Source organism: Sorex fumeus, unplaced genomic scaffold (genome assembly GCF_029834395.1).
Source record: "Sorex fumeus unplaced genomic scaffold, SorFum_2.1 ptg000036l, whole genome shotgun sequence".
In the NCBI taxonomy this organism is placed as follows: Eukaryota; Metazoa; Chordata; class Mammalia; order Eulipotyphla; family Soricidae; genus Sorex; species Sorex fumeus.
The window spans coordinates 22725023-22752500 of record NW_026606093.1 but is presented as its reverse complement, the minus strand read 5'-3'; the positions used below and the strand labels follow the sequence as shown (position 1 = coordinate 22752500).

Genomic DNA, 27478 nt, shown 5'->3' with positions numbered 1-27478 from the left:
GAAGCTGCCAAGTGTCCCCCAAAGCCCCCACCAAAAAGCAATTACTAGGGGAGGGAGAGAATCCCTGCCCTAAGCACACGCTCGGCCAGCAGCCAGGCCCGGGTGCGACCCCAGCACCCCTGGGCACATGAGCCGCTCCAGGAGGGGCTCTGTCACTTGAGGCCCAGAGCAGCCCCCAGGAACCACAGCACACACACCCAAGAAACTGCCACCACCACCACAACCCTCTGAAACTAGGCGACAAGAAGCCTCTTAGGCTGAGGGACCACGGAGAGAGAGAGAGGGCACTGGATTCTTGTCCAACCCTCCGGGGCCCAGTCAACATCTGCAGAAACAACAGAAGCGACAGGATGGGGCATGGTCCCAGCAAGGCTTTAAAAAGAACGCTTTTGGCGGGGGGAGGGTGTTTGCTTGGCAATGCAGCCGACCTGGGTTCGATTCCCAGCATCCCATAGGGTCCCTCCGAGCACCTCCAGGAGTAATTCCCGAGTGCATGAGCCAGGAGTAACCCCTGTGCATCCCCGGGTGTGACCAAATAGAAAAAGAGAAAAAAGAAAGCGAAGGGGATGTCCAGCGGTGTGCAGGGCAAAGCCGACCGTGAGGCAAGGAAGAAGGACAGGCTGGAGGGAAGAAGGGAAGAAAGTAGAACACGAGCAAGGAAGAGAAATGAGGGAGCCAGTGAAAGGAGAAACCGTCCTGCCTGCCTTAGCTGAGAGACGCCAAAGCTGTGGACAGCGTGGGGGACGAGGGCACACACGGTGGTGCTCAGGGGCTGACCCCAGCCATGTGCTCTCTGGTCGCTCCGGCAGTGCTCAGGAGCTCATGTGCACTGGGGGTCAGACCCAGGCCTCCCGACAGCAGTGCATAACAGCACAGAGGGCTATCTCTTCCGTTCCAGACAAACTCTTTGTGTGGGGCATGTGTGTGACATTGGTGAGGGGATTGCTGGAACTGAATCCAGGGTCCCACAGGCAGAGCATGGGTTCCTGCACTTTGATCATCTTCAGGAGGGGAACAATGCTGTCTGATTTTTCTGAGGGTATGTCCCGGCTCCAGATGAGCTGGAAAGGGGCTGGAGCAGGGAGGAGGATGCTTGCCCTGCACGCGACTGACCTAGGTTTGATCCCCTGAGCACTGCCAGGAGTGCAGAGCCAGGAGTGACCCTGAGCGTCACCGGGTGTGGCACAAAAACAAAATTAAAAACCATAAGAGAGAGAGAGAACAAAAGGGAATGCCCTGCCACAGAGGTGGGGTGGGATGGAGGGGATGGGGGGTGGGAGGGATACTGGGACTGGTGGTGGTAGAGAATGGGCACTGGTGGAGGGATGGATATTCGATCATTGTATAACTGAAGCCCAAGCACAAAAATTTGTAAGTCTACAACTGTACCTCATGATGTCTCACTAGTAAAAATAAAAAAATAAATAAATAAATTAAAAAATATAACCAACTGGGAAAAAGACCTCAGGGTATGTGTGTTGTCTGAGAGGGGGTGACCAGCAGTCACACAAGTGTCAGGGGAAGGAGAACTGGAGGAAGGGCCTCACGTGACTGCTTCCAGCATCAGGTAGATGCTGTGGTTTAAAAATACCAGGTGACCTCCCAGGAGGGGAGATGCATGTCGAAAGTAGACTATGGACTGAACATGTTTGCCACTCAATGCATCTTTTGCAGACCACAACACCCAAAAGGAGAGAGAGAACACAGGGGATTGCCCTGCCACAGAGACAGGGGGGATGGGGGGATGGGGGTGGGAGGGATATTATCCATGGTGGTGGAAAATGGCACTGGTGGAGGGATGGGTATCTGATCATGGTATAATTGAAACCAAAGCACAAAAAATTGTAAATCTACAACTTTAAAAAAAATAAAATAAAATAAAGGGAAAAAAAAGAGAAAAAAAATACCAGGTGAGGGGCTGGAGTGATAGCACAGCGGGTAGGGCATTTGCCTTGCACGCGGCTGACCCGGGTTCGATTCCCAGCATCCCATATGGTCCCCTGAGCACCGCCAGGAGTAACTCCTGAGTGCAGAGCCAGGAGTGACCCCTGTGCATTGCCAGGTGTGACCCAAAAAGCAAAAAAAAAAAAAAAAAATCAGGTGGGCGGCTGGAGTGATAGCACAGCAGGTAGGGCGTTTGCCTTGCACGCGGCTGACCCAGGTTCTATTCCCAGCATCCCTCCGAGCACTGCCTCCGAGCACTGCCAGGTCCTCCGAGCACTGCCAGGAGTGATTCCTGAGTGCATGAGCCAGGAGTGGGAGTAACCCCTGTGCCTGGCCGGGTGTGACCCAAAAAGCAATAAAATAAAATAAAATAAATCAGGTGGGGCAGGTGGTGGGTTGAGGGGCAAAAAGATAGCCCCGGGCTGACACTGCACACCGTCAAGTCCAGTTTCATTCTCAGCACCAACAGAGCGATCCCTGAGCACAGAGCCCGGAGTGGCAAGAAAATCCAAAAAGGGAAGAAGGAAGGAAGGACAGAGGGAGGGAGGGAGGAAAAATATCAGGTAGGGTGCTCAGCAGGCTTCCCTGGGTAAGAACAGAATGTTCTTTCTGTGTCCTCCAGACTATTCCACAAATTTTGTGTACAAAGAGAGGAGAGGGTCCCCAGAGAAAGTACAGTGGGTAGGGCGTTTGCCTTTCCCTGGCACCCCAAATGGTCCCCCGAGCACTGCCAGGATTGATTCCTGAGTGCTGAGTCAGGAGTAAACTCTGAACACTGCTGAGTGCGGCCCTCCCAAAAAAGAAGTGGGGGGAGGGGCTGGAGCAATAGCACAGCGGGTAGGGCGTTTGCCTTGCATGCAGCCAACATGGCTGGCACAGGTTCGATTCCCAGCATCCCATAGGGTCCCCCGAGCACCGCCAGGAGTGATTCCTGAGTGCATGAGCCAGGAGTAACACCTGAGCATCGCCGGGTGTGACCCAAAAAGCAAAAAATAAATAAATAAATAAAGTGGGGGGAGAGAGGACGCAACCTTTTTTTAAATTTATTTTTGTTTATTTATTTATTGGGCTGGAGTGCTAGCACAGCAGTAGGGTGTTTGCCTTGCGCGCAGCCAGGCTGGCCAAGCCAGGTTCGATTCCTCCGCCCCTCTTGGAGAGCCTGGCAAGCTACTGAGAGTATTCGATATGCCAAACACAGTAACAAGAAGTCTCACAATGGAGATGTTACTGGGCCCGCTTGAGCAAATCGAAGAACAAGGGCAGGGCAGTGTTTTGTTTTATTTATTTATTTATTTATTTATTGCTTTTTGGGGTCATACCCAGCAATGCCCAGGGCTTATTCCTGGCTCTGCACTCAGGAATCACTCCCAGCAGTGCTTGGGAGACCATATGGGACGCCCAGGACTAGAACTCATGTGCAAGGCAAACTCCCTACCCCACTGTACTATCGCTCCGGCCCAGGAAACAAGCTTTAGAAAGCATGGAATCTGGTGGGAAAAGGAAGAAGCAAACCAAGCATGAGAATGTGTGTGTGTGTGTCCAAGTTCCAAACAACAGGAAATGTTTTCTCAGCTCTCACTAGATGTCAGTATATTTGAGAGCTTTTCACGAAACAACCCATGTAATTCTCGCCACAACCCAAGTGGGTCCCAAATAGTCCCATTTCAGAGAAGAGCAAACCAAGACAGCCTTTTTTTTGGGGGGGGGGTTACACACTCAGGAGCACTCAGGGCTTACTCCTGACTCTGTGCTCAGAGGTCACTTCTGGCAAGGCTTGGGGGACCACTTGAGGTGCTAGGACCAAACCCAGATGGCGGCACACAAGGCAAGCACCTTCCCCACTGTATTATCACTCCAGCCCCAAAGCCTTCTTTGGGTTATTTTCTTTTTTTGCTTTTTTTTGGGGGGTCACACCGGGGTTACTCCTGGCTCTGCACTTAGGAATTACCCCTGGCGGTGCTCAGGGGACCGTATGGGATGCTGGGAATCGAACCCGGGTCGGCCGCGTGCAAGGCTAACGCCCTACCCGCTGTGCTATTGCTCCAGCCCCCTCCTTGGGTTATTTTGGCATTCGGCTTCTGAGTCTGACTCCACAGCAAGTCTTACAGATGAGGAAATAAGAGTCCCAAAGACGAAGCACTTCCCCCGCCACCGGTCAGTATACCCCAACTGGAAGGTCTGGCCAGGCATGGCTGGGTTCAATCCCTCACATTCCAAGTAGCTTTCACTGACACAAATGCACACTTGCCCTCTCGGTCTGGCTGTGAGTGAAACAGGGGGAAACCATCAAAGATAAAGCGGCCCCTTGGGGCTGGAGAGATAGCACAGCGGGTAGGGCGTTTGCCTTGCACGTGGCCGACCTGGGTTCGATTCCCAGCATCCCATGTGGTCCCCTGAGCACCGCCAGGGGTAATTCCTGAGCGCAGAGCCAGGAGTGATCCCTGTGCATTGCCGGGTGTGACCCCAAAAGCAAAAAATATTTTAAAAATTAAAAAAAAAATAAAGCAGTCCCTGCCTGGAAAGCTCTGGAAGAGCTCTCCTTTGAGGGTAGTGGTGGGCGGGGTGGAGGGGGTGAGAAATATCCCAAGAGGCCCAGGGGTCCTGGCAAATTCTGGAAAACAACTCACTGTTGTCATGGACAGATTTGACAGGCCCAGAAGAGAAAGTCTGAAATAGATCTGCCCCGAACCCTCCAGAGGCTCCAGGAGACCGGCTGGCCCTGAATAACCCACACCAGGAGGAATATTCTGGGAACTCCGGTCAGTGGCAGGAACGCAGCATTTGTTTGGCAGTTGGTCTTTCTCCTCCTCCCACGATGCTCGGGGGCGACCCGGCCTGCCCCAACCTTGGGATGAAGGTAACAAGGAATTGAGAGGCTGGAGAGGAACCCACCCCACAAAGCCGTGGGTTGGCAACTGAAGGGACTCGGATGCATGCACACAGGCACACACTCACGCAGGCATACACGCACAAAGACACATGCACGACATCAGGGTAGAGGAAGTGAACTCCTGGGCCATGGTAGAGCGGGGAGGATGCCTTGCGCACAGCTGACCCAGGTCCATTCCTTGGCATCCATAGCTATTTCCCGGGCTCTTTTCTCTCTCTCTCTCTCTCTCTCTCTCTCTCTCTCTCTCTCTCTCTCTCTCTCTCTCTCTCTCTCTTTGGGTCATACCCGACAATGCTCAGAGATTCCTCCTGGCTCTACACTCAGGAATGACTCCTGGTGGTGCTCGGGGGCCCCTAGGGGATGCTGGGAATCGAACCTGGGTTGGCCGCATGCAAGGCAAACGCCCTCCCCGCTCTGCTGTCGCTCCAGCCCCTCTGCCGGACTCTTTATTTCCTCGGCTGGAAACAGCCAAGGCGAGCTCTTGCATCAACACTCCAACAATTCTGGGGCCACCAAGCCGCCCCAGACGGCTCTCCAGCATGCTTGCCTCCCCGTGCCAGGGATTTCTTTAGCCTCTGAGGAAGCGCTCAGAGTGTGACGTGCGTAACTTTGCCAGAACATTCCCCTTCTCCCTGCGACTTAGGAAAAGGCCACCGTGGTACAGGGAGAAAGCAGGGAACACACAAAAAAAGCCAGAGCAGACTCACAGATGAATCTCGGAAGAGAACCGCACACCATAGAGATGTCTCCCCACACTGTGCCAGGCTGATTTCATCAGGGCACCTCAAAGGGGGGCAGGTGTGACCCTCTGCCTGCCCAACAGAACTCTGGCAGCCACAAACCTCTAGAATCCAGTCGCCACTGTGCTCACGGCCAGACTTTCACAGGCTCATCCAGAGCCTCCCTCTCATGCATGAGAATGAACCTGCTGAAAAACCCAGGTGTGCTGAAAACTTCAGGCTTCACTGATTGGGGGGTGGGCCACCTCCCCCCATCTCCCTGCCCTTCCAGTTTCCAGGCAGTCATGCCCACGAACTGCCTCTGGGTACCACTTAAGCACATTAAAGGCCATGTCTCGAAAGAGGGCAGCACGTCGCAGAGATGTCTCTGGACCCCAAATATTTAACATTTTTAGGAGCTGGAATGTAGCACAATGGCTAGGGCGTTTGCCTTGCACGTGGCTGACCCGGGTTGGATTCCCAGCATCCCATATGGTCCCCCTGAGCACCGCCAGGAGTAACTCCTTAGTACAGAGCCAGGATAAACCCCTGTGCATCACTGGGTGTGACCCAAAAAGCCAAAATGAATAAATAAATAAAATAAACATAAAAAGTCTTTAAAATTTTTTTTTAGAATTTCAGGAGCACATGGCCATGCGACATCTCATGCTATTCACAACAAGCGATAAAAAATAAATTATTTAGCCTCTGCCTGTGGGGCAGGCTTGGGTTGTAGTGGCGGAAAAATTCAAAATAATGGTGGTGGGAAGGTGTAATGGTGGTGGGATTGGTGTTGAAACAATGAATGTTATTGTGAACAATTATGGTGAATGTCACTGTCACTGTCACTGTCCTCCCGTTGTTCTTCGATTTGCTCAAGCGGGCCCAGTAACGTCTCCATTGTGAAACTCGTTGTTACTGTGTTTGGCATATCAAATTTTGCCGAGCGGGCGAGATACTCCCGGTAGCTTGCCAGGCTCTCCAAGAAGGGCGGAGGAATCGAACCTGGCTCGGCCAGGCTGGCCGCGCGCAAGGCAAACGCCCTACTGCTGTGCTATTGCTCCAGCCCTATGGTGAATGAATTTATGAAAATAAAATTTTAAAGAATTAAAGAAAGGTCAGGGGCCAGGGCGATAGTGCAGCGGGGAGGGTGTTTGCCTTGCATGCGGCCAACCTGGGTTCGATCCCCAGCATCCTATATGGTCCCCCAAGCACCACCAGGAGTGATTCCTGAGTGCAGAGCCAGGAGGATCCCTTGAACACCGCTGGGTGTGACAAAAAAAAGCAAAAAACAAACAAACAAAAACAATAATTAAAGGTCAATGTTTCCTCGCTGATGAGACTGCAGGAAGGAAGGCCACTGTGTGGGCACCGGACACGGGCAACTGCTCCTCACTACAGTCCGGAGAGCAGCATTGTCCAACTGGGAGCTACTCCTGGCCTCAGTGCCAAAGACCAGATAGAATGGAAAAGAGAAACAGATGGCCCCACAGCCCCTTATTCAGGACAAGCCACCCTGTAGGATAATATTGGTTTGTCCTTTCTGCCTTGCCACAGGGAGCTTAGGTTTATTGAGTTACTCCCATTAGAGTGCTCCCATTCCTCTGTGTTTATCTGTAAACTCTCTGTGCTCTGTGCTCTACTTCCCCAACAGGTCAATCACCTTTATCTCCTAATCAGAGATAAATATCGCTTTTATCTTCGCCTTAGGTCCTTCGCATAGTTAATTCAGAACAATGTCCTTTTGTATAGACACAGGAAGACAGTTCATGCTATGCTTTTGTAACTTGGGAGTTAATTGACTCTGAATGATAGTCACTCCTGGGCTTCTATTCTCTCGACTTAAGCCTCGGTTTCCCTTAGTTCCTAGCACCCCAAAAGCAGGGTCCCCACAAGGGACTGGACGGACCCAGGGAAAGCTGTGAGCTACACTGGCACTGAAATGAGCCAGGCCAAAGCACCATAATACTTAACTGTAAATTAAGAGCAAGGTTGTGAACAAATTCTGTCATGATCCAAACAGTAACAACTGGATTAGGACCCTGCTAGAATTAGGAAAGACTAATCTGGCCTGAGCACTGTAGCCTGAGGTCGATAGCGCCATGTCCCCAGGAGAGCCACCCTACAAGCTTAATGTAACTCTTACTGTGCCCATACACGCCAGAGCCTGGCAAGCTATCCGTGACGTACTCGATATGCCAAACACAGTAACAACAAAGTCTCCAATGGAGACGTTACTGGGCCCCCTCGAGCAAATCGATGAATAACGGGAGGACAGTGACAGTGACAGTGAAGTAGTAGAATTAAGAAGCTAATTATGATGTTAATTAAGTTATTGGACTAAGGAAAGGAGCCTGAGCCCCTGGCTGCAGGCGATCGGGAAGGGCTTTGATATGTTGATGGTGCTACCCAACCTGGGTGTGTGGTTGCTACCCTCAAAGCTGGGAGAGTTGTGAGAAACTAGAGAGACCAACTAGTGGGAGCACGGAGAGACTAGACAGGGGGACAGCAGGAGATGGGAATGAGGGACTTAATGAGACTGGAACAGGCGCGTGGGGAGAATGGAATAAACGGCAGCTGATCACCAATCGGCCTGGCCCTCGTCTCCTCCTTTGTCCACCCATGGGACCATTCTGGTGTGTCAAGGGACGGAACCTGGGTTTGTTGTGTGCACGGTAAGCACGCTACCAACTCAACTATTTCTCCAACACCCAGGGGCCTTTTTTTTTTTTTTTTTGGCATCACACCCTGCGATGCACAGGGGTTCCTCCTGGCTCTGCACTCAGGAATTACTCCTGGCAGTGCTCAGGGGACCCTATGGGATGCTGGGAATCGAACCCGGGTCGGCCACATGCAAGGCAAACACCCTCCCCGCTGTGCTATCACTCCAGCCCCTCCCAGGGTCTTTTTGCCTTTGCATTAAACCCCTCTGCCCCCACCACCACTGAGGACTCTTCATTCCATTTTTACTGTTGTAAGGTCCCTTGGGACCCCGAGGGAAATTCCAAAGCTAAACTCTGCTAATTAGTAACTCTTCCTTACCTGCCCCCTCCCTGGTAAAGCCTTGAGATGTAAATTCTGTCTCCATTTGTTGACTCTTCCTTATTGGGATGTAAATTCTGAAACCATTTGTTACCTCTGTTAGGAACTTTTCCCTTATCCGCCTCCACCTGAATGCAGGAGCCATGAGCTGAGAATCAAAGGGATCCAGGTAAACATAGAAGATAACCAAACGTCTGAGTTACCAGATACCCACTAGCCACAATGCCTATGTATGTAAATGCTGATCTTTGAATCTATAAGCTAAGGAGTGATGTACTTTTAAATGGATTGGTCAAGAAAGTATAGGTTGTTACAAATCCATTGGCTATGAAATGCGCGGGCTTTGCTGTAATGGCCAGTGAAGGCCCATATAAGATCCCCTTTGAAGAAGTTCAGGGTCTTGCCTGATGGCTCGACCCTGGCGAGCCAGTCTTACAATAAACCTTCCTTGCTGTTTGCAGTCTCTGGGTCTCTTTGTCATTAAAGGGAGATCACGATCCGCATCCTAACACTGTCTCCCCCAGTATGCTCTTTGGCAGAATGGAAATGGAGCAGGAATCCAGTGACAAAACACAAGGTTTTGATTCCAGATTCTGCCATACAATTCAAGGCAAGTTTTCTAAGTCTCTGGGAAGTTTTCTGGCGCTGCCAGAACATATTAGCAATAATAATGGGGTGAGGTCAGAGCGTTAGTACAAGGGGGAGGGCATTTGTCTTGCACGCGGCCGACCCAGGTTCAATTCCCAGCATCCCATAGGGTCCCCTGAGCACTGCCAGGAATAATTCCTGAGTGCAGAGCCAGGAGTAACCTCTGTGCATCGCCAGGTGTGACCCAAAAAGCAAATAAATAAATAGAAATACACAGAGCTAGAACAAAGGGCTGAGTGCATCCTGTGCAGGTGGGAACCCAGGAATTTGATCCACAACACGAAAACAGGAAAAAAGAAACAGAAAAAATGTACTGACTCGCCGCTTCGGAGCTGTATGGAAAGCCAGGTATGAGCTGGTTGTGATGGGGCGACTGAAACCTGCTGGGAAGGGAGGCGTTCCCGGCTCATTCTTCACGCCCTACTGAGGTCACGAGTTGCTCCCCCACAAGCGGCTCTCCGGCAGGGCCATGGCTCCAGAGCACAGAAACCAATCTCATAATTATCTGACTCTCAGCAGAAATACTTCCAGGCTTAATTAGTAAAATACCAGAAATCCAAAATTGCGCAGCCGTGTTAGTGGCCGCGCGACATCGTTTGATTCTTGTGACCAGCTGTAGAAAACAAATTATTTCACAATACCTTTTCAGCAGGTCTGATTTGGGGGTGTAAACTCTAAATAATAATGGTGCATCTTTTGTGGAAACAATGAATCTAATCAAAGTAGATAGAGTGTTAACTAGAACTCATCTGCCTCACAGGCATTGGGAGGGTTGGGAGGGGGGGTTTGAGGGGTTCTTCGTGGTGAAAAACAAGTATTGGTAAAGGGAAATGTGTTTGATATTTGCATGACTGAGACTTAAACCTGAAAGCTTTGTAACTTTTCCCACAGTGATTCAATTAAGAAAGAAAGAAAGAAAGAAAGAAAGAAAGAAAGAAAGAAACGTACCGACTCACCGACTCACCGTTCCAGAGGCTGGAGCTCCGAGATGAAAGGGCTGTTTCCTCCTGGAGTCCCGAAGCGCCTGTCCCATACTTTGCCTCTGGACCCTAGGGGTTTGTTGGCTGCCTTTGGTATTCCTTGGGCCAAAGACACAGTGTCTTTGTGCCTGCATGCTCGCATGATGTTCTTGCCCTGTGCATCTCTCTACGTCCAAATATTCCCCCTTGGGCTGGCGAGAAAGTGCAATGGGTTAAGCACCTTACCTGCTCCTCACGAGGAAGGCCAGGGTTAGATCCCCCGCATTACATGGTCCCCAGAGCACTGCCAGGGAGTCGTCTCCGGCACTGCCAAGTGTGGCCCCAAGACAAAACAAAAAGCCCTCCAAAACAGAAGTTTTCCCTTCTACTAAGAACACAATCATATTGGTTTTGTGCTCACCCTAACTTGTCTAAATTGATTGTCTCTGGAAAGACCATTTCTCCAAATAAGAGTTCCTTCTTTTTTTTTTTTTTTCTTTTTGCGTCACACCTGGCGATGCACAGGGGTTACTCCTGGCTCTGCACTGAAGAATTACTCCTGGCAGTGCTTGGAGGACTATATGGGATGCTGGGAATCAAACTTGGATCGATCGCGTGCAAGGCAAACACCCTACCCGCTGTGCAATCGCCAGCCCTCAAACAAGAGTTCTTTCTGGGAAGCAGGACTTTAACATACGAATGTGGGGGAAAGGACACATTCTAACCCTAACATTTAAAGTGGATTCTACCCCTGTAAAAGGGAGTCATCATAGAATTTTTATTTTTTGTTTTGGGGCCAGACCCAGCACCACTCAGAGCTTCCTTCTGGCTCTGTGCTCAGGGAGCACTCAGGAGAAGTGCTCCGGGAACCATATGCAGTGTTAGAGATAAACCGGGTTAGACTTCTCGGAATATATCCTGGGTGCCCCAAAACACACAGCAGAAATGTCATCTGCACTTCTCTGAACACTGAAGCTCTGTTCACAAGAGCCAGAAACTGGAAACAACCCCAGTGCCCAAGAACAGATGACTGGATAAAGAAACTATGGTACATTGACACAGTGGAATACTATGTAACCATTAGGAAGAATGGAGTCATGAAATCTGCATATATCTGGATCACATAGATAGTATCATGCTAAGTGAAATAAGTCAGAAGAAGAGGGACAGATATAGAATGGCTACATTCATTTGATATACAAAATATAACTTTCTAGGGGCTGGAGAGATAGCACAGCGGGTAGGGCGTTTGCCTTGCACACAGCCAACATGGCCGACACAGGTTCGATTCCCAGCATCCCATATGGTCCCCCGAGCACCGCCAGGAGTGATTCCTGAGTGCATGAACCAGGAGTAACCCCTGAGCATCGCAGGGTGTGACCCAAAAAGCAAAAAAATAAATAAATAAATAAAATATAACTTTCTACTTGTTTCTAAAATTTTTTTAGTTTGGGGACTGCACTCAGTGGTGCTCAGGGACCATGTGGTACCAAGGACCAAACTTGAGCCATCTACACACAAAGCATGCTCCGGTATGCTGAGATATGTCTCTGACCCTGAATGCTAACATTTTATTTTACTTTGTTTTGTTTTGGATCACAGTGAGACACACAATTACAGTTGTTCATGATTGAGTTTCAGTCATACAGTGTTCCAACACCTGTCCCTTCATCAGTGCACATTTCCTGCAACCAATGGCTCCCACATCCTGCCTCCAGGGCAGACCTTTCTCTCTCCCTCTCTCTCTCTCTCTCTCTCACACACACACACACACACAAACACACACATCTGTCTCTATTTTCTCCTCTCTATTTCTCTCTCACTCTTTTAGGCACTATGGTTTGCAATACTGTTTCTGAAAGGGTATTGCATACATCACTTTATTGGCTCTCAGCACCCACTTTTTTCTTTCTTTTTTTTGGGGGGGGATCACACCCGGCGATGCACAGGGGTTACTCCTGGCTCATGCATTCAGGAATTCCTCCTGGTGGTGCTTGGGGGACCCTATGGGATGCTGGGAATCGAACCCAAGTCGGCTGCATGCAAGGCAAACACCCTCCCCGCTGTCCTATCACTCCAGCCCCAGCACTCAGTTCTTGTCCAGAGTGATCATTTCCAACTATCATTGTCAGAGTTGAAGGTTAACGTTTTATTTTTTTTTCTTATTCTGTTGGATTCTTTTGGGTATAAGCATTTGTTTTGAATAAAGGGACAACTGAATGGTATTATTTGTGTTCCAGAATCCACATTTCCAGGCATAAGATCCCCAGAGCGACTTCCTTTACATCAGAATGCTAACATTTTCATTTCAGTGTAGTTTAGGTTTTTGGGACCACACTCAGTGTCAGTGAGAGGTTGCCTCCATCTCTGGGAGGGTCGTGCCGAACTGGGCGGGGACCATGCAGTGCTGGGGATGAACCCGGGGCTTCAGCCTGCAAAGTCTGTAACACCATCTCTCTGGCCAGTGAGTGATAATATTTTGCACTTTTTTTTGGGGGGGGGGGTCCACACCTGGCGATGCACAGGGATTACTCTTGGCTCTGCACTCAGGAATTACTCCTGGCAGTGCCCAGGGGACCATAAGGGATGCTGGGAATTGAACCTGGGTTGGCCGCATGCAAGGTAAATTCCCAACCCACTGTGCTATCACTCCAGCCCCAGTAGTTTTTATTGGGGGGGGGGGGGTGTTGGGCCACACAGGGCTTTGCTCAGGGTTTACTCCATGCTCTGTGCTCTGGGACCTCTCCTGGGGGGCTCAGGAGACCACATGTGGGGCCAGGGATCAAACCAGGATCAGCCACGTGCAAAGCCAAAGCCTTAACCCCTGTATGACCATTCCAGTTCCATGAGAACGTTTTAGAAAAGAGCCAAGAATGCACCTTCAGCACCACTAGGTGGGCCCTCTAGTCAGGAAAGGACCAGGGGTGTAGTTCAGGAAAGATGTACCTGCTTTGCATCACGAGTCCATAAAAGAAGGTCTGGACTTTGGTGGGGTTCAGGACTGGCACCTGGTGGTCATCTGGTTCTGAGATCAGGGGTCATTTGGATAGGGTGCTCGCCCGCTGGAGTGATAGCATAGCGGTAAGGAGTTTGCCTTGTGCGCAGCTGGCCAAGACGGGTTCAATTCCTCCGCCCCACTCGGAGAGCCCAGCAAGCTACTGAGAGTATATCGCCCGCACAGCAAAGCCTGGCAAGCTCCCCGTGACGTATTCGATATGCCAAACACAGTAACAGCAAAGTCTCCAATGGACACGTTACTGGGCCTGCTCGAGCAAATCGATGAACAATGGGAGGACAGTGCTACAGTGTTTGGAATTCTCAGCACCACTTGGGGGTCCTTGAGCCCAGCAAGGGGATGGAGATGGGGGATGGGGGAGGAGAAGGAAGGAGGAAAAAGAGAAGGGGAAGAGGAAGGGAAAGGAGGAGGAAGAGGAGGAAGGAGAAGAGAAGAAAGGAGGGAAAGGAGAAAAAGGGTGAGAGGAAGAGGAGGAGGTAGGAGGAAGAGGAGAAATGAGGAGGAAGGGGTGGAGGAAGAGGAGGTGGAGAAAGAGAAAGGAGGAGGAAGAAGAGGAGGGACGATGAGGAGGAGGGGGGAGGAGAGGAGGAGGAGGAGGAGGAGGAGGAGGAGGAGGAGGAGAAAGGGGGGAGGAGGAACGGGACAGGAGGAAGGAGAGGAGGAGGAGGAGGAGGAGGAGGAGGAGGGAGAGGAGGAGGAAGGGGGAGGAGGAGGAGGAGGAGGAAGAGAAGTACCTATTTTTAGGGAGATTCAGAGCTGCTCTCAGCACCCCTGGGGGCCGGTCCTGAAACCAGACTGCTCGCCGGCCGGCCGGGCCGAGAACCTTCTGCGCGCTTGGATGCTCTCCTTTTCCGCCGGGAGCCCCCGCCCCCGCTCGCACCCCGACGCGGGCCGCAGGTGAAGCCTGGCAGCGCGCACGCACGGTCCCGCTGGTCCCGCCGTGTCCACCTGCGGTGGCGGCCCCCAGCCCTCCCTCCCCGCGTCTCAGGAAAGTGGAGGCTGCCTGCCCCCCCCCCGCTTCCCTCCTACCGAGCCCCTCCGGTCCCCCCAGCAAGCCCCAGCCGGGGCCATGAGCGCGGGGTCCGAGGCCAGCAGAGGGGAGGCGGGCGCCCCGAGCCGGGAACCCCCGGCGGCGGCAGCAACGGCGGCGGCGGCGGTGGCGGCGCGGAGGGGCCCTGCCCACCTGGGCCAGCAGCGCCGGCTCAAACAGGCCACACAGTTCCTGCACCAGGACTCCGCTGACCTGCTCCCCATCGACAGCCTCAAGCGACTGGGCACCTCCAAGGACCCGGTGAGGCCCCCCTCCCCGCCCCCTCCCTGCCCCGGGCCCCAGAGACATGCTCAAGAGCTGAGGGGGTACCAGCCCAGCTCCCGGCCGAGACCCCAAAGCTCGTCTCCTCTGCTTAGAAACAACAGGGGCCACGGAAACCCCCCCCCCAACACACACACACAGGACAGCAGGGAGCCTCCCGAGGGCTGGTCACTCCTTCCCCCGCTAACCGTAGGTCCCCTCTTACCAGGCCTGTCCCGCCGGGGAGTCAAAAAACCAACGACCCCCAGTGGCAGGACATTGGCCTTGGCATATGGTGTTGGCCAGGGGCCACTGGTCTGTCTCCCTGCATGCCGACACCTTCTTCCTAGCAGGGATGACCCTCCCCTGCTCCCTATTTCCCTCATGCTGCAGCTCTGGCCTGGGGTGGGGGTGGGGGTGGGGGTCAAGGGCTCTGGTCAGGCCTGGGGTGGGGTCAGCTCCCCAAGGGAGCCCTGCCAGGTCAGAAGTGGGCACTGCCACCTGCTAAGGCTACGATTACTGTGTGTCTCTCAGCCCACGCCCTGCCGATATTCAGGGCTTACTCCTGACTCTGCACTCAGGGATCACTCCTGGAGGGGTTTGGGGACCACCTTGGGAGCCAGGGATTGAACCTGGGTCCGCTGTGTGCAAGGGAAAGGCCCTCCCTGCTGTCTTGCCCTCTGTGCCCCCCCCCCCCCCCCCCCACGCCTCCCCTGCAGCCTACACTTGTCTGCTTTTTCCTCCTTTTTTGTCTTTGGGCCTGATCTGGCTCCTGGCAGTGCTGGGGGTGGGGGGTGGGACCATGTGAGGCTGAGCCCTTGGAGCCATCTACATTTGGGGGTGGGGGCACCCCGCAAGGCTTGGGGCTAGTCCTGGCAGCGCTCCCTGTGGTGCTGAGGAGGGAACCCAGGCTCCCTGCGCGCCGGTCCTGTGCTGCGCCCACCCACCTCCTCCCCATCTTCATCGACGAGAAGGCGGAGTGAGCAGCAGCCCCGAGGAGGCGTGCCAAGCACCTGAGCGAAAGGGGTGAAGGACTTGGAGCGTGGGTGGTGTAAGACATGACACTGGGAGCGCCCCAGCTCCCAGTCCATCCCATTTGCTGGGGAGAGAGAGGGGAGAGGGGGACCCTTGCCACAGAGGAAGTAGGCGGGCTTTTCCACAAAGATTTGGGAGTGCCCGGTGCCCTTTCCCTCTGCAGTCTGCGAGGATGGAGCCGCATCCTGGGGCATTCCTCACTCCGGCCACAGAGGCCAACGTAGCCTGCTCGCCTCACCGCCTTCCCGGCCTGCTCCCGGGGCCCCATAGCCCATTCGCAGCCTCCCGGGTGGGAATGATGCCCTTCAGAGGCCCTGGGGGGGGGGGGGTTTGCTCCTGTTCAGAGGCCCTGGGGGGTCTTGCTCCCGTTCAGAGGCCCTGGGGGGGGGTCTTGCTCCCGTTCAGAGGCCCTAGGGGGTCTTACAGAGGCCCTGGGGGGGTCTTAATCCCGTTCAGAGACCCTGGGGGGGTCTTACTGCTGTTCAGAGGCCCTGGGGGGGTCTTACAGAGGCCCTGGGGGGATCTTACTCCCGTTCAGAGGCCCTGGGGGGGTGTTGCTCCCGTTCAGAGGCCCTGGGGGGTCTTGCTCCCCAAGTGCAGCAGGTGCGAGGGTCACCCTGTGGCTTCGACCAGGTGGGGTGGGGGTTGGGGGGGCCTGCTCCAGGGGCCGGACCCTGGAGGGATTCTGCTGGCAAACCAGGCCAGAGGGCAGCTTCTGCTGGGAAGTTCTAGGGCTCCTGGTGGTGCCCAGGGGCTGCTCCCGGCACAGTGCTCGGGGTTCTTGAGTCCTTCACCCAGGGCTCTTCCCTCTCCACCCTGCTCCTGAGCGGGCCTCTAGCAGTTATTTGGTTCTGGTGTTTATTTTTTTCTGAAGGAGGAGGTGGGGGTTGGTAAAGACAAAAATGTGGGGCCACAGGGATAGTACAATGGTTAGGGCACTTACCCTGCACACATCTGACTCAAGTTTGATCCCCGGCACCCCAGATAGTGCCCCGAGTATGCCAGGAGTGATCCCTTAGTACGAAGCGAGGAATAAGCCCTGAGCACTAATGGGGGCTTAACCAAACGAAAAAGGGGGCCAGAGAGGATAGTATGGAGAGGACAGGTTGCTTTGCACGCGGCCGGCCTGGGTTCAATCCCCGGCATCCCACATGGCCCCCGGAGCACCGCCAGGAGTGATTCCCAAGTGCAGAGTCTGGAGTGAGCCCTGAGCACCATCAGGTGTGGCCCCTCAAAAAGACCAAAACAGGGGCACAGCGGGTAGGGCATTTGCCTTGCAAGCGGCCGACCGGGTTCGATTCCCAGCATCCCATAGGGTCCCCTATGCACTGCCAGGAGTTAATTCCTGAATGCATGAGCCAGGAGTGACCCCAGTGTCCCTCCGCTGGCCCGCGCTGGGCTGGGAACTCAGCAGCCGTGGGAAAGGTGGAGGGTGGGGACACACAGGCCCTTTCTGACCCAGAGCCAGGGCTCCTGCTGGCAGCCAGCAGCCTCCAGGGCCTCATTAAGCCAAGGACAGAAAAACAAGCCCAGGCAGGGAGGGCAGGTGGCGGGCGGCATGGGGCTGGGGCTGGGGCCACTCTCCGGCAGCCATTTATCGAGGATCTGCGGCAGTGAAGAGTGCAGCCTGGAAACGCCACGACACACGAGACCCAGGCCTCACCTGGGTGGGCTGGGCGGGTGTCCCTAGGCTGAGGGGGAATAAAACCCACACGCAACATCTCTCAGACCTGGCATCCTCGGCCTGGAATGAGTCCAGAGTGGCCGGAGAGGGCTGTGTGGAAGCGGCCAACCTCATCCCCACATCACCAGCTTCATCACAGGGACTGGAAACGCTCTCCCGAGACAGGTGTTGAGCCCAGTTGAGAGATGAAGAGAGGAGGGTTGGAGCAATAGTATAATGGAGGGGGGGGGGGGCGCTTGCCTTGCCTGCAGCCAATCTGGATCCATTCCGTGCATCCCAGATGGTCCCCCAAGCCTGCCAGGAGTAACTGCTGAGCACAAAGCCAGGAAAAGTCCTGAGCACTGTTGGGTGTGCCTCCAAAACCAAGAAACAGACAAACAAAAAGTCCAGGCATCATATGAGAAGGGGATCCTGAAAAACTTTGGGCTCTGGGGCTGGAGCGATAGCACAGCGGGTAGGGTGTTTGCCTTGCACGCAGCCAAAATGGCCGACCCAGGTTCGATTCCCAGCATCCCATATGGTCCCCCGAGCACCGCCAGGAGTAATTCCTGAGTGCATGAGTCAGGAGTAACCCCTGAGCATTGCCGGGTGTGACCCAAAAAGAAAAAAAAACAAAAACAAAAACAAACTTTGGGCTCGAGGCTAGAGTGATAGGGCGTTTGCCTTGCACACGCTCGACCCCGGTTTGATTCCCAGCATCCCATAGGGTCCCCCCGAGCACTGCCAGGAGTAGTTCCTGAGTGCAGAGCCAGGAGTAACCCCTGTGCATCACCAGGTGTGACCCCAAAAAGCAAAAAAACCTACTTTGGGATCAGAGTAAGGGCTATGCGTTATGTGGTTGAACACTCTTAAGGCTCTGGGTTTGACCCTCTGATGCTGTACGACATCACTGGGTCTTGCAACCCCTACAAGCCCGGGGCCAGAAAGCTCCACGCAGAGTGTGTAGATATGCTTTGCATGCGGGAGACCTGGGCTCCATCCCCAAGACAATATGGTTCCCTGAGCACCTCAGGGAGTGACACCCCACACACACACAAAAAAAGTTGGGTTGGAGCCATAGTACAGTGGGCAAGGTGCTTGTTTTGCATGTGGCCAACTCAGATTTGATCCCTGGCACCCCAACTGGTTTCCTGAGGCTACAAGGAGGGATCCCTAAGCTCAGAGCCCTGAGCACTGCTGGAATGGAGCACTCACCTGACGTGTGTGAGGTCCCTGATTTGACCCCCTCCCTGCAAAAAAAAATTAAATGATAAGAATGATGGAGGTGTTGGGGGCTGGAGAGATAGCACAGCGGGTAGGGCGTTTGCCTTGTACGTGGCCGACCCGGGTTCGATTCCCAGCATCCCATATGGTCCCCTGAGCACTGCCAGGAGTAACTCCTGAGTGCAGAGCCCGGAGTACAGGAGTAACCCCTGTGCATCGCCAGGTGTGACCCAAGAACCAAAAAAAAAAAAAAAAAAAAAAGAATGATGGAGGTGGGGCTGGAGTGATAACACAGCAGGTAAGGTGTTTGCTTTGCGACCCGGGTTCAATTCCCAGCATCCCATGTGGTCCCCTGAGCACCGCCAGGAGTAATTCCTGAGTGCATGAGCCAGGAGTAATCCCTGAGCATTGCTGGGTGTGACCCCCCCCAAAAAAAGAATGATAGGGGTAGGGAGATGACCCAAAGGGCCAGAGGGCATGCTTTGCTTGTGGGGGCCCCAGGTGCAGTTCCCAGCACTGCAGGGTCCCCCCAGCACCACCAGGAGCAGCCCCTGGGGGGACGTGCTGCCAAGTGCCCTTCCTGCCCCCCACACATTAATTTTAAACCTGGGGCTGGAGAGTACTGTGGGTATGGAGTTTGCCTTGCACGCAGCCAAGCCGGGTTCCATCTCCAGCTCCTCCTCTGGTCCCTGGGAGTAAGCGCTGAGCACTGCTCGGGATGGCCCCGCAACAAACTTTAAAGTTTGGGCTCGGGGCTGGAGCGATAGCACAGCGGGGAAGGCGTCTGCCTTGCACGTGGCCGACCTGGGTTCGATTCCCAGCATCCCATAGGGTTCCCCGAGCACCACCAGGAGTCATTCCTGAGTGCATGAGCCAGGAGGAACCCCTGTGCATCGCTGGGTGTTACCCCCCCCCAAAAAAGAAGTTTGGGCTCTGGACGCCGAATGAGACTCCAAGCGCACGTTGGTGGGATCCTGGCACCATGGCGCGGCCCCAGCAGCACCACCACAGAGACAGAGAGCGGGAACTCCCTCCCCTGAGCACTGAGAGGAGGGCTGCGCTGGGCTGCGGCTTCACTCTCCACTGAGCGCCTCCAGAGCAGACACACACGCACGCACATACCAGCTGTGCCCGCCAGGCGCCAGGACGTTGTTAAAAGGAGGTACCTGAGTGAGCGCATGGAGCAGGCACTGGAGAAGCCTCTGGCATGGAGCACATGCACAAGGGGCGTGTGGGTCCACAGGACGCCCCGCAGGTGCACTTGAGGGGTTGTGGTCATGGCCAGGGATAGGTTTGGGACATTCTGGGAGACAGGAGCTGGCGTGGTTTTTGTTTTTGGCTTTTTGGGTCACACCTGGCGATGCACAGGGGTTACTCCTGGCTCTACACTGAGGAATCACCCCTGGCGGTGCTCAGGGGACCATATGGGATGCTGGGAGTCGAACCCGGGCCGGCCGCTTGCAAGGCAAACGCCTTCCCCGCTGTGCTATTGCTCCAGCCCCTTGTTTTTCTTTTTGAGTCAAACCCGGCGATGCACTCAGGAATTACTCCTGACGGTGCTTGGAGGACCATATGGGATGCTGGGAGTCGAACCCAGGTTGGCTGCGGAAACGCCCTGCCCGCTGTGCTATCACTCCAGCTCCCCATTTTTTTTGGCTTTTTTGGGTCACATGCAGCAGTGCTCAGGGGTTCCTCCTGGCTCTGCACTCAGGAATCGCTCCTGGCAGTGCTTGGGGTGCCCTATGGGATGCCGGGGATCGAACCCAGGTAAGCCACTTGCCAGGCAAACGCCTTACCCACTGTGCTATCCTCTGGCCTCGGGTGGATTTCTGCACTTTGTGGTGGAGGCAGGGCTGGGTGGGGCAGAGGGTCCGTGGTGGTGGTAGGGATGCTGCCCGCCTCACGCTTCTTCAGGTCTTGGGGTCACTCAGATCACTGAGTTGGAAGCCGAGCGGTAGTGTGGATGACCCGAGGCCCAGCCCTGAGAATTACTGTTGTCCTGTGTGGATGCTTGGCTTGGGGGCCACACTCAGGGATGTCCCCTGGCAGGGGTCTGGGCCAGCCGTGAGCATCTTAATCCCCTTGACTACCACTCCAGCCCCTTTCTATTAGTTTAAGTTGCCAAGTACCAATTTATTTTTATAATACAATGTCCTGAATCTTAAAAAAAAATTATTTTTGGAGTGATAGCACAGCAGATAGGGCGTTTGCCCTGCACGTGGCTGACTCAGGTTCGATTCCTCTGTCCTCTTGGAAAGCCCGAGAGCCTGACTCTCTCACCCGCACGGCAGAGCCTGGCAAGCTCCCGGTGGCGTATTCAATATGCCAAAAACAGTAACAACGGGGCTGGAGCGATAGCACAGCGGGGAGGGCATTTGCCTTGCATGTGACCGACCCGGGTTCTATTCCCAGCATCCCATATGGTCCCCTGAGCACCGCCAGGAGTAATTCCTGAGTGCAGAGCCAGGAGTAACCCCTGTGCATTGCTGGGTGTGACCCAAAAAGCAAAAAAAAAAAAAAAGGTAACAAGTCTCATAATGGAGACGTTACTGGTGCCCACTCGAGCAAATCGATGAACAATGGGACGTCAGTGCTACAGAGCAACAAAATAGTCCTTTACTCTCAAGGACATGTGTGAGAGTTACAGAGAAGAGAGAAGGGGCAAAGGCACAGTCCTGTCCTGGGCACTATCGAGCAGCTGGCGAGACCTGGCAGGACAGAACCACCACTAGGAGTGAGCCTGGAGCCAGGAGACCCAGAGCACCACTGGCTGAGGCCTAAACCCAGCCAAACCCCAAACCCGAAGACTGGAAGTGTCAGATTTTCACAATGAAGGGTTAAAGAGAAGAATGGAAGGGGGGAGGGAAAGAGGAATAAAGAGAGAGCAGGAGCGGAGGAAGGAGGAATGTAGAATGACACTGTTTTGTCCTTCCTCGGGTAGCTTAGGTTTGTCAGGTCACACCCATCCCAGGACACTGAACTTGTATTGTAAGCAATGTCCTTTCTGTGTGGACACAGGAAGACAGTTAATATTATGCTTTGTAACTTGGGAGTTGACTGACTCCGAATAATATTTACTCCTGGGCATCTGATTTCTTGACTCAGTTGCCCTTAGTCCCTAGCACCCCAAGAACAGGGTCCCGACGAGGGACTGAATGGACCCAGGGCAAGCTGTGAGCTACCCTGCCATCGAAATGGGCCAGGCCAAAGCGCCACGATACTCAACTATAAGTTGAGGGCATGATCATGGACAAATGCTGTCGTGATCCAAAAGTAAGTAACGATGAGACTAGGACCCCGCTGGAGCTAGGAAGATTAACCTGGCCTGAGGGAGGAAGGGAAGGGAGGGAGGAAGGAAAGGAGGAGGAAGGAAGGAAAGGAGAGAGGAAGGAATAGAGAAGGAGGGAGGGAGGAAAAAAGAGGGAGGGAGGGGAAAGGAAAGAGAGGAGGAGGAAGGGAGGAATGAGGGAGGGAGCCAGGCATTCTGGGCAGGGCTGGGAAGGCGGCTGAGCCCTGCGGCCCTGCCTTAGCAGTGTGAGACTCTGGGCTCCATCCTCAGCACTGCCAAGACCAGCAAACCAAAGGGAGACTGGGGGGGGGGGGGGGGGGCGGTGGGTGACTGCAGGTGAAGACACTTAAAGGCGATTCCCCAGCAGCCTAACTCTGAAGACTTTGACTTCTGTCCTGTTTCCCCTGATGCTGGGAACTGAAGCCAGGGCCTGGCGTGTGTGTCCGGGGGTGCTTTGGGGGCGGGGGGTGCTCCGCCGTGGAGCTGCACCCCTAGCCCCTGACTTCCTTTCTCCTTCCATTGTCTTTGTGGTTTTTATTTATTTTTTTGGCTTTTTGGGTCACACCCTGTGATGCACAGGGGTTACTCTTGGCTCATGCACGCAGGAATTACTCCTGGCGGTGCTCAGGGGGCCATATGGAATGCTGGGAATCGAACCCAGGTCGGCTGTGTGCAAGGCAAACGCCCTCCCCTCTGTGCTATCGGTCCAGCTGCCTTCCATTAACTTGATTTGTGTCTTATCATCCCTCAGCCCCAGGCTCGGCAGCCCACGGAAGGGAGCGCTCTCAGTAGGGAGAACTAGGTTGGAGGCCGGAGACTATTTTTCCCCCCTAAGTACATATCTCCCCCCCACCCGCAAACCCCAAATTCTGAAAGGTCCTATCAGCTGTAGGTCAGTCTAACCTAGAATAGCAGACTTCTCTTCCCTCCTCTCTCAGCAAACCAGGGTTCTAGACCAACGGCAGGACAAGAGACGGAGTACAGGGGTTCCCACGCTTGCTCTGCAGCGTGGCTGACTCTGAGTGGAGGCCAGTGGCTCCGGCCCCTCCCCCCCGCCCCGTCTCCCAAGCACCACCAGCAACAAACCCTGAGCACAAGGCTGGGGGAGGCCACTGAGTGCTACCAGGTGTGCTTCCTTCACCCCTCTACACCCCTCCCCCCCCAATAAATAAGAATTTTGTGTGTGTGTGTGTGCCATACCTGGTGATGCACAGGGCTTACTCCTGGCTCTGTGCTCAGGGATCACTCCCAGTGGGGCTGCAGGGATCCTATGGGGTGCTGGGGATCGAACCTGGGTCAGCCACATGCAAGGCAAGCACCCTCCCTGCTGTACTACTTAAGAGTATGGTATTTTCATTTTTTGCTTTTTTTTGGGGGGGAGGGGGGTCACACCCAGCGATGCTCAGGGGTTCCTCCTGGCTCTGCACTCAGGAATCACTCCTGGTGGTCCCCATATGGGGACCATATGGGATGCTGGGAATCAAACCCAGGTTGGCTGTCACAGTCACGGTCCTCCCGTTGTTCATCGATTTGCTCGAGCGGGCCCAGTGACGTCTCCATCGTGAGACTTGTTGTTACTGTGTTTGGCCTATCGAGTACGTCACGGGGAGCTTGCCAGGCTCTGCCGTGCGGACGAGATACTCTCGGTAGCTTGCAGGGCTCTCCAAGAGGGGCGGAAGAATCGAACTCGGGTCGGCCATGTTGGCTGTGTGCAAGGCAAATGCCCTACCTGCTGTGCTATTGCTCTGGCCCCAATAGTATGGTATTTTTGGATATGGTGGTTTGGTTTTTGGCTTATTGCTTCAGAGCACACACTCCCAATCCACTGAGCTAACTCTGGCCTCAACCAGCACGATCTCAATGAGGATTCTCAGGGTTATGATGACTGTGTTTGTTTTGCGTTTCGGGTCACACCTGGTGATGCTCAGGGGTTCCTCCTGGCTCTGCACTCAGGAATCACTCCTGGCGCTGCTGGGGGGAACCATACGAGATGCCGGGATTGAACCTGGGTCAGCTTCATCCATGGCAAATGCCCTGCCCACTGACTTACTGCTCTGACCCTTATAATGACCGTTTGAGACCTGGATAAACTCCCACCCTTTCCTGCTCCTGGGCTTGGGGAAAGCAACCAGCAGAGCTGGCAGGGGGTGAGGGCGCGGGGGGGGGGGGGGGGTGCCTGCCTTCGGGGGGGCCTGGACCATCTTCCTTGTTCGGTGTTGGAGCCAGCAGCCTCGCAGCGTGATCCAGAGACGCCTGGCAGAGGGAAACAAGAGCGGACGCCAGGGTGAGTCTGCCCTGGTGCAGGCCCTGATTCGCGGCCAGGAGAGCAGAAGGGAGGCAAGCAAGACTCAGATCCCAGCCCTACTGGTCAGCTGCAAGGTGAGCCCGTCTCCCACACGCCTGGGTGGCGAGGGGGCTGGGAGGGAGGGGGAGAGCGTCCCAGCCTTGCTCAACCTGCACGGAAACCGGGGAGCCATTCTCCTTGACCCGCAGCCTTAGACTCTCTTCCCAACGGCATCACTCCTTTTGGGGGTTTGGGGGCCACACCTGGCAGTGCTCAGGGGACCATCTGGGATGCTGGGAATCGAACTCGGGTCGGCCGTGTACAAGGCAAATGCCCTACCTGCTGTGCTATTGCTCCAGCCCCTCGGCCCACAATTTCTTTCTTAGGCCTCAGTGGTTACCTCCTTTTCTGATTTTGCATTCACAATGGCCTTTTCTTCTTCTTATTTATTTTTTTTTTGGCGGAGCAGGGGGGCCACACTCGGCAGTATTCAGGGCTTTACTCTTGGCTCTGAGCTCAGGGAGCACTCCTGGAGGTCCTAGAGACCAAACTCGGATTGGTGAGCCAGACAACTTCCCTACCCAGTGGACTGTGTGTGGCTCAGGCTCCCTTTATTGTGATTGTTTTTGGGTCAGACCCGGCCGTGCTCAGGCTCTGGCCGTACTCCTGGCTCTGCTCAGGGGACCTTATGGGATGGTGGGGATTGAACCCAGGTCTGCCATGTGCAAGGGAGATGCCCTCCCCACTGGACTATCGCTCCAGCCCCCCAAAAAAGGCCTTTCCTTGTTAGGTTTTTGTTCGGAAGGCCACATCAGGCAGTGCTCAGGGGCTCCTCCCAGTTCTGTGCCCAAGGGCCTCTCCTGGATGTGCTGATGGCGGGGGTGAGGGGCAGTGGTGGGGACCGCACGGGGCGGGCCACAGGCTGGGGAAGTGCTTTAACCTCTGGCTTAGCCTCCCTCACACTCGAAAACAGCAGCATGAGTTGCTGTGCTCCTAGCCACCTTCAGGCGCACAGCAGATGCTCACGCAACGTCTGGCATGAGAAAACCGCCGGATCTGTGAGATGCAAGTGCAGTGGGTCCCAGTGGGTCCCAAGAGCAGCAGCCGACCTCGCTGCGGCCACATCTGCACATCCTCACCGGCGTTGTGACTCTCCGCTTCTCTCTAGGGTGGACTTGGAATCCTCTAATCAGATGCCCCCAGCCCCCCTCCCCCCCCCCCCCGACCCCTGCAACCTCAACACGTATGTCCCTGCTTCCGGCCAGAACGTTCCCAAGTGTAGCACTCACTGCGTTGCTTAGTGCCTCTGTGGATCCCGTTTCTGGGGGGTCTGTGTGGCCTCAGCCAGCTGTGTCCCCATAAAAATCATTTTTAAGGATTCAGCTCCTCCCTTCACTCATTTCTGAAAGAGAAGCATGAGCGGGCTGGGACAGGCGGGGCGGCCCCCGATCCTGCGCCCCCCAGGAATCACGGCGGCCCCTCTGTCTCAGTGCCGGGACCAGGTGCTCCGAGCGGCCGTGGACACGGGTACCCAGCACAATCAGATCTCGGCGGGATGCCTCCGCAGGCTGGGGTAAGAACCAGCCCTGAGTTGGGGTGCAAGGTGGGGGAGGTTTGTGGAAGGGGATGAAGATATTCCCAGGTTAGATTGTGCTGGTCACCATGTCCGAGTACACTGAAGACCTTGAGGGAAGTGGAGTCATAGTACAGCAGGTTGGGCGTTTGCCTTGCGCACAGCTGACCTGGGTTCGATTCCCAGCATCCCACAGGGTCCCCTGAGCACCACCAGGAGTGATTCTTTTTTTTTTTTTTATTATTTTTCTTTTTGGGTCACACCTGGCGGTGCACAGGGGTTACTCCTGGCTCTGCACTCAGAAGTTACTCCTGGCGGTGCTCAGGGGACCATATGGGATGCTGGGAATCGAACCCGGGTCGGCCGCGTGCAAGGCAAATGTCCTACCCGCTGTGCTATCTCTCCAGCCCCAGGAGTGATTCTTGAGGGCAGGCAGGAGAAACCCATGAGCATCGCTGGGTGCGTGTGACCCAAAAGCAAGTCAAAAAGTAATAAAAATCTGGGGGCCAGGGCAATAGTACAGTGGGGAGGGTGTTTGCATTGCACGTGGCCAACTTTGGTTCGATCCCTAACATCCCATGTGGGATCCTGTGCTCGGGGAACCCCAGCATCCCCAAGAACTTCCAGGAGTAATTCCTGAGTGCAGGGCCAGGAGTAACCACTGAGCATTGCCGGGTGTGACCCAAAAAGAAAAAAAAAATTAAAAACAAAATAAAAACCTCTGACTTGACAGCTATTAAGAACTCAGGATGCACGAGCTCTAGCTCCCACCTCCGCTAACCTCTTACTGAAATCAGCTGATGGGAGACAAACCCCCAGCAGCTCTAGGGGAGAAGGCAGGGTTAGGTGAGAGCCCGAAGTCTGAGTATATAGGGGGAGCGTCAGCTCCTGGGGCCAGGACCGCGGCCAAAGCAGCTCTGCCCACCACAGGCTAGGGGTCCCGGCAGCCGGGCCGGCCCAGGTACAACAGCTGGAGCTGCAGCTGGGCCAGGAGACAGTGTCGTGCTCGGCTCGGGTGGTGGGTAAGTCCTCTCCCCGGGGGGCTCTGGGCCCTGATTCCAGCCTGCATGGGGGGGGGGTGTCAGGGTGGGCAGCACCCGACCTCCTCTGGAGCCACCCCCTCCCCCAGACGCGGAGAGCCCTGAATTCTGCCTCGGGCTGCAGACTCTGCTTTCCCTCAAGGTAAGGCGGCAGCTGCCCCCCGGTGGGCCAAGGGGGGGGGGGTGGAGCGGCGGGAAGCAGAGGGCTGGAGGTGGGGTCACCTGTGTCGCCCCCAGTGCTGCATCGACCTGGAGCGAGGTGTGCTGCGGCCAAGAGCCCCCTTCCCCGAGCTGCCCTTTCTGCCCGGAGACCAGGAGCCGGACCCGTGACCACGGCTGCCCCCTGTCCACTGCCCGCCGTCACATTCCCCGCTCTGCTTCTCCAGGAGACTGCTGGCCCCCTGGGAGTCTGCACTCAGCGTCTGGTCCCCTCCCCCACTTCCTCTCCTCGCAGAAAGGACCCAGGAGGGTGGCTGTCCACCAGCTCCACCCCCTCAAATACCTGTCCCTCAGGTCACCTCTTGGGGTCTCTTCCCCAGGAGACCCCTCAGCAGCCGGGCCCCCCCCCCCCCATCCTGCAAAGCCTAGGTGTGGGGTGGGAGGGTGGGGTCAGCCACCAGCCACGTGCGGGACGAGCATGATGAGTTTCTCGGGTGTGTGTGTGTGTGTGTGGCCCTGTCCCCAAGCTGGCCCTCCCGCTGAGACGGCAGCTGAACCGGCCACCCACGGGCCCGACCACGTGTCCGCCCCCACAGGGGGGCTGCGGGGAAAGCGGGGTGCTCGGGTCCCTGACCCACCCCACCCCAAGTCCCTTCATTCTAGAAGGCTCCGGTTCGGGGGGCCCACTTCCCTGTCACTCAC

The 27478-nt window shown here is 55.0% G+C and overlaps 2 protein-coding genes across 2 annotated transcripts in view; both read left to right on the top strand.

Moving 5' to 3' along the window:
• The window catches only part of TEX52 (testis expressed 52), a 25555-nt gene extending 11436 nt beyond the window's left edge, over positions 1-14119 (top strand). Inside the window, exon 4 of the mRNA XM_056117784.1 lies at positions 14013-14119. Within this exon, the coding sequence (XP_055973759.1) occupies positions 14013-14119 (107 nt within the window). The remainder of the gene's footprint in view (positions 1-14012) is intronic.
• Positions 14120-14277: 158 nt separating this feature from the next.
• NRIP2 (nuclear receptor interacting protein 2) lies at positions 14278-26962 on the top strand. Its single transcript, XM_056117863.1, has 6 exons — positions 14278-14509; positions 23947-24099; positions 25495-25577; positions 26508-26599; positions 26707-26759; positions 26855-26962. The coding sequence occupies exons 1-6, from the start codon at positions 14288-14290 to the stop codon at positions 26945-26947; spliced, it is 696 nt and encodes a 231-aa protein (XP_055973838.1). The 5' UTR covers positions 14278-14287; the 3' UTR covers positions 26948-26962.
• The last annotated feature ends 516 nt before the right edge of the window (positions 26963-27478 follow it).

Excerpts from the sequence above, each read along its gene's own strand:
- NRIP2 (XM_056117863.1), top strand. The coding sequence starts at position 14,288 with ATGAGCGCGGGGTCCGAGGCCAGCAGAGGGGAGGCGGGCGCCCCGAGC. Across the intron at positions 14,510-23,946 it reads TGGGCACCTCCAAGGACCCG|CAGCCTCGCAGCGTGATCCA; the intron begins GTGAGGCCCCCC and ends TGTTGGAGCCAG. Across the intron at positions 26,600-26,706 it reads GTGCTCGGCTCGGGTGGTGG|ACGCGGAGAGCCCTGAATTC; the intron begins GTAAGTCCTCTC and ends CCCCTCCCCCAG.